This window comes from Zalophus californianus, chromosome 16, assembly GCF_009762305.2.
Source record: "Zalophus californianus isolate mZalCal1 chromosome 16, mZalCal1.pri.v2, whole genome shotgun sequence".
Lineage (NCBI taxonomy): Eukaryota > Metazoa > Chordata > Mammalia > Carnivora > Otariidae > Zalophus > Zalophus californianus.
This window is the reverse complement of record NC_045610.1, coordinates 54,545,715-54,557,908: the sequence shown is the minus strand read 5'-3', so window position 1 is coordinate 54,557,908 and position 12,194 is coordinate 54,545,715. Positions and strand designations below refer to the sequence as shown.

The 12,194-nt window shown below is 51.0% G+C and overlaps 1 protein-coding gene across 4 annotated transcripts in view; it reads left to right on the top strand.

The window, feature by feature from the left end:
- Nucleotides 1–12,194, top strand: part of SLC39A11 (solute carrier family 39 member 11) — a 331,048-nt gene that overhangs the window by 255,199 nt on the left and 63,655 nt on the right. For all 4 annotated transcript variants that reach the window (XM_027626247.1, XM_027626245.1, XM_027626246.1 and 1 more), the window contains exon 7: nucleotides 10,961–11,030. In XM_027626247.1, coding sequence (XP_027482048.1) covers nucleotides 10,961–11,030 — 70 coding nt within the window. The remainder of the gene's footprint in view (nucleotides 1–10,960; nucleotides 11,031–12,194) is intronic.

Below are 12,194 nucleotides of genomic sequence, written 5' to 3'. Positions count from 1 at the left end.
GAAAGAAAGGAAGAAAGGGAAAGAGCAGGTATCTAATTAATATCCAGAAGATAAAACGAACACCAGAAAGAATCAAGAAAGAATCCATTGGGCCTTGATTCCTGGGACCATTTTCTTCAAATGGGATGAGTTTAAAACCTTAGGAGTATCTTGCCTTCTCTTCTGATAGCAACCTGATTTGTAAAGAATATATGGTAGCACCCCACTATTGTAAACTCCATTTTTTTTTTGGATTGCCATTTTTTGACCTGACCTGGGAATACACCTTAGATGAGCTGTATCTGTAGAGCAAGTACCCAGTGGGATAGCTTTCATAGAGTAGAGGTGGGAAGAAAGGACGCTGAATTCTTCAACTTTTACAAGGCTCAACAGAGTAGGAAGCAACAGTGCTGTCAGCCAACTAAATCAAGATTGTGATACATTAAAGAAACAAATGTATTAATATTTAAAGTTATGTAAAGTTACAGTGGTACCCACTGGAGAAGGAAAAGCTAGAACTTTAAAAAGTACTTTGCCTCTTACGCATGGAACTAGGGGTGGTGAGCAGACATGGGGAAATTTATTACTTTAGATTTTACTGAACATGATGTTTTCTTTCATGTGTAGGTGTATTGTTTTGGTTAAAAAGTAGTGAGTAGCGTAACTTAAAATAACCATTTTTTTTAAAAGATTTTATTTATTTGACAGAGAGAGAGACAGCGAGAGAGGGAACACAAGCAGGGGGAGTGGGAGAGGGAGAAGCAGGCTTCCCGCGGAGCAGGGAGCCCAATGCGGTGCTCGATCCCAGGACCCTGGGATCATGACTTGAGCTGAAGGCAGACGCTTAACCGACTGAGCCACCCGGGCGCCCCTAAAATAACCATTTTTTAGGTTCAAAGTAAGAATATAAAATGAAACGTTTTGATGTGCCTAAAGGCTTACGAGAAGTAAAAGGATGTTCAAATATGCAGAGATAGTAGCCACTGAAGGAGTGAGAGTGCTAAGGAGGATTCGAGCGGGAGTCATGGAAGGCAGTATGGGCAAGGGGGAGCGCATGGAGCCTGGGCTGGAGATACCAGTCCCCACGTCCCTAAGCGGACTAAGAGCAGTACCGATCTCATGGGGTTGTTGAAAAGACCAAATTAAATATGGTGCCCCAATGGGTGCTCTTGCTAGCATTAACACCATTCTCAGTCCTTTGAGTCCTAGGCAGGAGAGGAGGCCTCATGGTCAACTAAACAAAGGAGTCAGTGTGGTGCGCTATGAAAAAGAAGGAACGCATAGGCTGAACCTCTTAAGGGCTGTGTGACTTTGGGTGTGTCGCTTGACCACTCTGAACCCCGGTTTACCTCTCTGAAAGATATGATAACAATATCAATTTTGCAATTGAATTAGGGTTAGATTAGACCAATTTAGGTAATCAACATAGAGCACCTAGGGCAGGCTTTGGCTGAATTATTGAGTGTTTTGGTTGCAAGTTGCAGAGCGAGAACCCAAACTGTTTTAGGGAAATAGTGGGGTGTTGAAAGGATGTTGACATATCTCACATACGCACAGGAAGGACAGAGGTGCAGCCAGGCTCCCAGCTTCAGGGATAAATGAAAAATAGACCCAGATGCTTCCAGGGTCCAGTTTGCTTTATCTGTCGCTGCTTCTCATCACACACCAGCTACACCGGCTCCTTCTGTGGACCAGCTTCTTCTACGAGACACAGAGGAAGGATGATGACAGTTCCTGGCCTTCCCATCCCATCCTGGCCCTCTTCATTTGCTCTGCAGAAAAATCCCAGCCCTGATTGGGCCCACTTGACCAAGTGCCTAGTCACCCATGGCCAGGAGGACGGGTTTGCCCGCAAGCCACCACTGAGCCCACGGCGATCGCAGAGCTGGGGTGGAGAAGGCAGATGGTTATTTTCCTCCTCTGTTAACATTCTTGTGAAATGCTCCTACTCCCTTTAAGAAAAATATCGCCCCTGCCTTCATACCGGCATCGTATTATACTCCCTGCCTTCGGCGGAGCAAAACCCAGTCGTGTGGCCTGAGACATCACTCCTTACCCAGCTTTTAGAAATACTTGGGTGGGAGTCAGGTACAGGGAGTGATAAATGAACCTGTGCCTTATGTATTCATCATCCTGGAAGAGCTGCCAGAGTCTAATTTCTTTCCTAAGTCCTTCAAGGGGGTTAAAAGAGTTCTTCTCTCCCAATTTCTTTAGGCCCTCTATTCCATGTGAGTTACAGACCCAGGAGTCAGCCCCCCTCATACCTCCAAGGCCCCGCATTCCAGCGTGTCCAAGAGCTCGCCGTACCGCAAGCACGGCCCGCGGGACAGAGTGCACGCAGGCGCACCAGCGCACAGCTGTGCTTCCAAGGCAGGTGGCCCCAGGCTGCCTGTCCCTTTAGCAAGGCAGCTCCGCCCTGGGGGACCGAGACTGCAGCGACTCTTCATGTGGAACCTGGGGAGGGCTAGTGGGGGTCAGCCACCGCCTGCCTGCCTAGGGCTGCGAGATCCTCTGGGCAGGGTGATTCCCACGGAGTCAGAAGGGGTGACAGCCAACTCTCTGCTCCCCTGGCTTCGCCTGACCCCAGGAATCCCCAGTCTTTTGGGGAGAAGCCTGTGAGATGCCGGGCTGTTAGCTGTGTGGATATGTGTGTGTGCCATCAGCTGCGGACACTGCTGGGGAGGCAGGTTCTCGGGCTGAGCTCCTGCTATGACTTCCTTCCAGTGGTTTGTGGGACTTTGAGACAGGGACGGTGCCCTGGGGTGGCTTTGGCCATGCTTTCCCCGCTCTCTCCTGGAACTCTGTCCCACCTCAGAGTAGTTTTCCCGAACTGAGAGATGGGGGCGAGGAGCCTTCAGAGTGCAGCGTGGTGCTGGGGGGCCTCCTCATTGCCTGGGGTCGGGCAGCACGTAGCAGAACTGCAGCCCCGGCTGCAGATAAGCCCACTCATTGCAGGATATGCTGGTGCTGGAAAATCATTCTACGCCGGCCACGCTGTAGACTGCCTAGTGTCCATCCTCCTGCCTCTTCATGTTTGTAGAGCTGCTCAGGTTTTCAGTGCTGCCCAACCCCCCCAAAAAGGATTTGTTGGTAAATTACAGAACAGAACCTTATGAACTTAAATAGTGTGAATTTGTCAGATCTGAGCAACCAGATGCTTCCCTGCATGCCAGAACTTTTAGAAGTGGGGAGAGGAAGCTCAGGGACCTGGTGATTGGGCCGAGGCTCAAAAGGAGAGACTACAGTGCTCTCTGGCCCCTACCTGGTCTGACACTCTACCACACCTGGTCTGACCCCACTATCGCACCTGATCTGACCCCACTATCACACCCGGTCTGACCCCACTACCACACACCTGGTCTGACCCCACTATCACACCTGGTCTGACCCCACTACCGCACCTGGTCTGACCCCTCTACTGCACCTGGTCTGACCCCACTACCACACACCTGGTCTGACCCCACTATTGCACCTGTTCTGACTCCACCATCACACCTGGTCTGACCCCACTACCACACACCTGGTCTGACCCCACTACCGCACCTGGTCTGACCCCTCTACTGCACCTGGTCTGACCCCACTACCACACACCTGGTCTGACCCACTACCACACCTGGTCCGACCCTCTACTACACCTGGTCTGACCCTCTACTACACCTGGCATGTCCCTGGGCCTGAAAATTAATCCTCTCGCTGGAGGGCAACCCCTGCTGTGGCCACAGGGGTGCATGGTGAGGGGAGTGGGCTGGAGGCCTGAGTCTGGGCATGAAGCAGGGCTTGTGGATTGGAATATCTCAGCATTATCTGTACCAGCCAAGGCATTCCCTTCCTTTTTCTCCACGGGAACATGGGGATCTGATCTTTGGTTGCTGAAAACTGACGCAAATTGAAATTGACTCTTGGATGTGGGTATCAAACAGGATGCCTTCACTTGCTGTTTAAAGATGTGCCTGTGTCATCTGTGCACATTCCCACCAACAAGGAGACCCCTCCTGCTCGGCCGTCTGCTGGGGTGGGAGGTGGCAGGAACCGCAGGACAGCAGTTTCTCTGGGTCCCTCACTGGAGAGAGTAGAATATGCCAAAAAAGCACATGTGGAAACATTAATTACAGAGTGCTTATTTTAATTAGAGGGTGATCTATGTTGGAGTATCTTCAGTTATCAAGATCTCTTAATAAACTCCTAAGGCATGGCTATTGACATCGATAGGAATGTGAGCTAAATTCAACTCTTCTGGAACACCTGTGTTTCTCATCTTTCTCAACACTTGACTTTACCCAATACGTATAGCAGGGCTAGTAATCCATATTAGAAAGTGTGTTGAACTCCTTTTTCAGAAAAATGACACTAAGTAGATCATTTTTATCCTGCATAGGGCATTTGCCAGACTCCACGGGGATTCTGTGGCAATACCTGGCTGGTTGTACCAACATCTTGTCTAATGAGCGTGTAATACGATAAGAGATCCCACCTTCCTGGTTTCCCTTCCTGCTGGAAATCTGTGTGCGGCCAAAGATGGGCCAAGTGGGGAAATCAGCATATTGTGGGCCAGTCTCCCCAGAAGGCTCAGCCAAGCTGAGGGTTCAGAGTAGAAATAAAGACAGCACGTGTGTCTATGCCAGATGGGTCAACCCTCCCAACAGCCAAAAGCAAGCCCTTACAGCCTGGAAACTCCTCCTGGAGTATGATGGACACTGCCCCTCTCCCAGCTCAGCGACAGTGCCCAGATGGGCAAGAGCAAGGAGGAATCAGAACTGAGCTCGCCCAGCACCTGTGGAGGCTCCCAATGCCACTGGGGGTGGGCATGCCCCCTTCCTTACGGCGCCTGTTGCCCACATGGTCCCCTCCAGCCACAGATTCTCCAGATGGTTATATCTCTGGGGTGTTTTTTTTTTTTTTTTTTTTTGAAGATTTATTTATTTTTGAGAGAGAGAGAGCGAGCGCATGTAAGCAGGGGGAGGGGCAGAGGGAGAGAGATAATCATTAAGCAGACTCCCCCCCTGAGCGCAGAGCCTGATGCAGGGCTCGATCCCAGGACCCTGAGATCACAACCTGAGCCGAAACCAAGTGTCAGCCGCTTAACTGACTGAGCCACCCAGGTTCCCCTCTCTATTTTTCAGAAAGTAGCCCATGAGGACCTGGGAATATGTTAAGTAGCCACTCGACCTCGCTCCTAGGACTGAGCCCATATTTAATGTTGAAGCGTCATCTGGCCAGAAGGGTCATCTTGACAAGGCCAACCTCCCCATTCCTTTCAGCCCAGCCTGCTCTCAGCATCCATGGTCATCCCAGCCTGAGGAGCAGCTCAGTAGCTGCAAACACCCCCCCTTCTCCCGGGGAGGGATATTCTCAACATCCCTTCAAGGAGGTAGACATTTCAAAACCCTCCTCCCTCAAGGTGATCTCTCCCCCTTGCCTAAATCCCTCTGGCTGCAATTGAGAGCCATCTTCCTCTTGTTCTGTCCTTGGTGGAGATGAGAATAAGGAAGCCATCCTATTTCACATCATTTCTCCACCTTTGGGATTGGTGGTGGTGGTAGCCGTGTTGCTTGTCGGTTGGTATTTATTTTTAACTAATCTCTGTGCCCAACATGGGGCTCGAACTCACAACCCTGAGATCAAGAGTTGCACGCTCCACCGACTGAGCCAGCCAGGCGCCCCTGCAGCCGTGTTTAATATTAAGCCCTCCCAAGAAGTGAGCCGCTGTCTTACTTTTCGTACTTTGTAAGTTGAGCAGAAAAGGTCATAACCTCACCCCTCATTTCCTGTTGGCCATTGTGTTGACCTTCTCTAGACGGCTTTTGGCTGTGCCGTCTGGAACCGACAGCACGAGCGCTCCCACCAGAGAGCTGAGCGGTGCATACCTGGGAGACCCTGTGGCCCCCCGCGGCCCCCGCAGGACCGCCCTGGGATGCAAAGAAGTAACAGCACGGGCACCAGATGGAGAGAACTGTGGCTTCCCAGCAGCGCCAAAAGTGAACAGACTGAGGTTTCAGTTCGCCATAAGCCCTCAGGCTGGGATGACCATGGATGCTGAGAGCAGCCCCCCAGCACGAAAGCCACCCAAGAGGCATGTGATCAGGAGCTGCAGTGAGACAGTCGCAGAGCCCAGAGCAGGGAAATGAGACGCCCACCGTCTTCAGCCCTGGCCTGAGCGCCCCAGACCCCTGGGTTGTATTTCAGACGCCTCTCTCTGAGACCACGCTACAGCCATGCCCACGTGTGGAGGAGCATAACCAGGCGGGAGGGGAAGGGTGTCCCCACAGCAGCTCTGCCCAACGAGACACCGCATTTCTCTGTACCCCGTCCGGCGTTCCCTCCCATCCCTCATGAGATCTGCCGGCTGTGAATGTCAGGCGGTGCTGAAGTGTCACAGATGTCACTGTTTCGGGGGCTGGCAAGGCCTCCTGTAAAAGACCTGTGAATTTAAACCCTCCCCCCTCCCGCCGCACGCCATGACCTTAAAAGCGAAGAAATGGCTAGCCCTTGATGGAAAAAGAAAATATTGGTTACTGTGGTCTGAATGTTTGTATCCCCCCAGGAGGTGCTTAGGTCACGAGGGTGGAGCTCAGGGATGAGTGTCTTATTGCAGAGGCTCAAGAAAAAGGTCCCTGTCCCTTTGACGTGAGGACACGTCTACGAGCCAGGAAGGCCAAGTCTGCCAGCATCCTGGTCTCGCACTTCCCAGCCTCCAGAACCATGAGAAAGAGATCCACGTGGCTTATCAGCTGCCCCGCTTAGGGTATTTTGTGAGAGCCGCCCGAATGGACCAAGACACTCGTTTTTAACTGTTCACTTTCCTACCACCTGCTTAAACTCTTAGAGTGTTCGTTCTAGCGTAGTTTAAAACTGATGAAAAGTACCTCTCGATGGGAGGCCAGTGGTTCTCAACAGGGTACGATTTTTCCCCGGGCGACGTTAGGCAGTGCCTGGAGACATTTTTGATTAGCACAACTCGAGGGGGGCGGGGCGTTGCCAGCATCTAGTGGGCAGAGGCCGGGGATGGTGCTCACAGCTGGCCATGCACAGGCTAGCCTCTTACAACACAATGTCAACAGTGAGAAAGACGTGCTGAGCACATCATCCTGTATGCAAAGCATCGTTATCCTTTCATTATTCTAAGAACCTTGAACAGTATGCCAGGACTTGAGCCATAGCCTCTTTGTTCTCTTCCGCTGTGGGTGACAAGGAGGGATGGAGATTCAGGAGGGCGGGGAGCTAGGGAGGCAGACACCCCCGCACAAGAGTGGAGCAGGCGGGCTGGGCCTGAGAGCCTGTTCTCCGGCTGGTCCTCAGGACTCTGCCTCGCCCTGCCTCTGCCAGACGCCCATCTACAAGCCTGGCGTTTATCTTCTCTCTCTTTGCACCCGAATTAATAGCAGTAGCTGTGAAAAGAGGCAATGGCTTACTGATAATATTCCAGTCACTTTGGTTTCTTGTCTTAATTACCTTCCTAATTTGCACTTTGGGTGGAACACCTGGGGTGTGAGCTCCAGTCAGCTATGTTTTCCTCTGCTCCTTTTCCACCCAGCGGGTTCTTTCTACCATCTGTTGATCTTAAGTATCTGCCTTAATTCTCTTAATTTATGTTCTTTCCGCATGGGTAATTTGTCTTGGTCTCTCATTAGTTTCTCTCCCGGGTATTAGCCTACCTTCAGAGAAGGTAGCCACTGCGTTCCTTTTCCCCAAGGTTCTCTCCTTCCCCTGGTGGGTGGGGGGGGGAGGCTTCGGCCCCCTCCCACAGGCAACTTGTGCTTTGGAAGCTGGTCTCACCCTAGGGCAGAGCCCAGAGGAGGAAGGGGCTCATTTTGCAATTCATCAGAGCAGGTTCCCTCACTGTTGGCCCAGGTACGGGGTGGGGGCAGAGGCACTATGCATTCACTTTGCTCCAAACCTCTTTGGGGTACGGATTCAGATACCAGCTCTTGCCACCCACACCTGGGAGAAAGCCAGAAGCCAGATCGGCAAATGGGTGGGGGTGGGGGAGAGTGGGGGCCTGAGATTCGAGGCCTGGCTCTGCTTCTTGAGGCTTGTGTCCCTTTGAGCAGATGCTTTTTCTCCTGCCTTAACTGGGTACTCCCCTGCCCAACCTCCCAGAGCCACTGAGGGCATTTATATAAGTCAGAGTACTGGGACTTTTGCCAAATAACAAGAAGGGCTTAGTTTGCTAATTAATATAGGTCCTGTGGCTCTGGGCCGCACTATCATTTACATTAAAATGACTAATTAGAGCAAAATCTTTAACAAAAGAGCAGAGCAACTGTTGTTTATAGTTTAGAGAAGGAAATTTTTTTCAGAGGAAGGGATATGCCCCTCTGGTGTCATAAAACACCCCTTAGTCCCTCCCTAGCTTTTGACACCTCTCCCCGGTGGGCCAGGGGTCCCTGGTGAAGCTCTTTGCCTTGGAAACCCACAGCTACCTCTGAGAGAGGGTTGAGGGGCTGTGTTAGCACAAAACAAAGTTGAGAACAGCAGGTTTGTAAACACTGGACTCTGATGGTAGGAGACTGGCCAGATGGAGGCATCTCAGATGTCCTCCAACTTTCTGAGATTCAGAAGATGCATTAAAAGGCTTCCCCCATCCTGCTGGAAAAGATGCCTGGAACCCCCAGACATATCCATCGCAGCCCGCACTGAAATCCAGCCCCTCCCCTAGGACACTCCTCCTTTGGGAAGCTTGTCAGATGCATCAGGCAAATCTGGAGATGGTGAACATGCGTCCAAAGCCCTCCCTGGAGCTGTGGCTTCCTCTCCAACCTCAGAGGACTTTTCCAAAAGAGACAGAAAAGAACGCACGGCCAGGGAGAGCGAAGAGCCTGGACCTCAGAACCAGAGCCCGCCTGGGCTCTCAGACCAGCTCCCCCTCCCCTTTCCTCTCCGATGTGGGAGCAGAGGTGACGATCCCCACCTTTACTTCATGCTTCTAGCCCGGCGTCTGGCCCACAGGTGGCCACCGGCCCCCCATTTTCAAAAGAAAGACCACAAAGACGCTAAGATCTTGAATACAAGGCCTAATTTAGAATCAGAGTCATCTCAGAGGAAAGACTTGCTGAATGAAGCCTCAGCCTTTGTGAAGAATTTACATCAGGAGCCTTAAAAATTGAGCAAACATAAATCTGTTTTTAAAAGCTTGATTTGAAACGTCTGGTTGCTCTGGCAGCGCCGACTTGGCTGGCCACCTCAGCCCCAGAGCTCATTAGAGGCACCGTCTCGGGCTTCTCAGCAGTCGGCTACGGTGTGAGCCAGGCGTGCCGGGAGGATGCTGTCTGGTTTTGGAAAGACACCCCCCCAAACCCCTAAATTCTGAGTCTGACAGTGGCCCAAGAGTCATGCCACATCATCTGTGGGGTTTCCTGCACCTCTAGAGTCCTAGGATTCTGTATCCCATCATTGGTCATTATGAGAAACATGGGAAGATATTTGGTGGAGCATCAAAATCCCAAATTCTCAATCAGCAGCCTCCAGTGGCTATAGCCACCCGATAAGGTCCCCACAGGAGACTGAAGCACAGAGGGTAAACTGAGGCAAACAAAGAGCCCTTTATGCCTTAGCAGGGTCTTTGGACTCCAAACCCCACCGTGGTTTCTTGGTGAACCAGACTGGATTATAGGTGAGCTCTTAGGCCTTAACACAAGACAATTCTGAGCAATCCTTTGGTCTCCAGGTGTCTCCTAGAGTCATCATTGCAAGCCCAGCGTCCCTCGCCCACCCCAGCTAAACAGGACACAAAGGACAAAAAGAGGCATTTCAAAGAGACAGTGAATCCCAAAAGAAAACAAGCCCTTCTCACTCAGTAGATTTTTCCCCTCTTCCCTCTTTACAACACAAAAGTTCCTCCTGGCCCCAAAAGCCCTTGGTCTTGATTCTGACCAATATTGGTGGTCCTCTTTCCGGCCTTGATTCAGAGGGGTCTTTAAATTCTCCCACAGATATCAGAAAGTGTTTTTTGTTGTTGTTGTTGTTGTTGTTGTTGTTGTTTTAAGATTTTATTTATTTGACAGAGAGAGACACAGCGAGAGAGGGAACACACGCAGGGGGAGTGGGAGAGGGAGAAGCAGCCTTCCCACCAAGCGGGGAGCCCGATGCGGGGCTCGATCCCAGGACCCTGGGATCACGACCTGAGAAGGCAGACCCTTAACGACTGAGCCACCCGGGCGCCCCAGAAAGTGTTTTAACATTATGGGACGACATCACTGATCCCGGGACCCTGGGACAGTTCCGTTTTTCCATAATCTCTCCCTCTCTGTCAGATACTCATAGACCAGCATTGTCCTCCACATGTGATCCAAGTCGGGGTTTGGTAAGCTTGGCAGGCGCACTAGGCCCTCTGGAAAGGACTTGGGGAATCATCTTGTACGTCCCCAAGCCTAAGCTAGACCATAGCCACACCATCTCAGAGTAGACTGGGACAGTCTACCATTTCAAGATGGCTCCTCAAACATACGGGAAGACCTCACTGGGCTACATCAGCCTTGGATATCTTGTCACTTGAGCTAATAAAACCTATGTGTTTAGCTCAGGAGTCAGTCATCAAGCTCTTTCTGTAAAGGGCCAGACAGTAAATATTTTAGGTCTTTGGGCCATACGGTCTCTGTCACAACTACTCATCTCTGCTGATGTCACGCAAAACCAGCCATAGACAACTCGTCAACCGATAAGCATGGCAGTGTGCCGATGAAGCTTTATTTGTGAACACTAAAATTATATAGTTGTCATGTGTCATGAAATACTGTTCTTTCTTTGATTTTTTCCAATTATTTAAAAATGTAAAAATCATTCTCAGCTTACTAAGAACAAAAATAGGCAGCGGGCTAGATTTGGCCCCCAGACCATTGTTGGCCAAACCCCCAGTTGAAACTCCTGTTATGTGGATTTTCTGTTGCTGGCAGCCTCAGGCAGTCTCACCTGACACAGTGATGGTGATGTACCTTATTCGAAAATTGCTCCTAACCCCTCGTGGTTTTTTTTCTATGTGTTTCAGAGGGTCTTGCTGTCGGCGTTGGATTTGGGGCTGTAGAAAAGACGGCATCAGCCACCTTCGAGAGTGCCAGGTAAGCCAGCACCCTAGAGCATGGTGCGGCATCCAGTGGTGCTCTGGAAATTCTTGTTACCTGGATGGGCACCCCCAGCCCCACTGGTGGAAGTGGGGGCAAGGTCAGGTGAGGCTTACCTGAGAGAGGAACTCCATCAAAGAAGCAGATGTACACCATTTGTCAGATGAGCTATCTAATGGGTAACCACTTTGAAAACACCCACATGCATATAATCACCTGCATCCCCCAAATCCTTTAAATGTATAAAGACTAAACACCAAAAACAAAACAAAAAAACAGAGCCAGCTCTGATGCTCTCACCTGCTCCCTCCTTTTAAAGCCCCCCCCCCCTTCTCTTTCTGGACACTGCACTTCCCTGCTTTCCCCCCTTAGTGTCTGTTCCTCTGCAGGTTCTCCTGCGGGCTTCTCATCCTGTGGCCCCTTCGGAAATGTTGATGTTGCCCAGGAGCCGTCGCTGGGTCTCCCTTTCTCCCCACTTAGTGCAGTCCCCTTGGGAAACCTTCTCCATTTCCAAGACTTTATTTTCCATCTGTTTTCTGGGGATGCCAACGTTGGTGTTCAGCCTAGATTGTTTGCCGGAGCTTAGTCCTCCAGGTCCAGCTATCTTGCAGACATCTCCACTTAGGTGTTTCTCGGGATCCCCACATTCAGCTGATTGCCTCCATCTGCCATCTGGCAAAACCTGCCCCTCCTGCAGGCTTCCCCCGCACCGCCTTGCCCCCAGCTGACCAAACCAAATTCACTGCTATCCTCCACTCCTTATTTCCATAGGCAATCTTCCATAGGTAATCACCGTACCTTATAAATTCTTCTTCCCTTCTACCTCCCTGGTGTTACAAAGCGCCTAGATGAGGCTACAGCCTTGGGACCACAAAAGGGCTTATCCCTTAGCCATCATGGAGATGGGCTCTACACGGTCCCCCATGCCTGCAAAACCATGAATACTACAGCCTCCGGGCTGGAGGAGAGCAGGGAGGAGCCTGCCATCCAAGGCTGGCAAAGTCAGGTGCCTTCAGGAGACTAAGGGGCAAGAAAACACGTGGACACAGTCATTGGGTGGAGACCGTTGGGAATGGTGAGGACGGAGGTGAGTCTCAGCTAGGTGGTACGTGCGCTATCGAAAGGCACAATTATTTTAAAAATGAAACTCACGTTACAGAG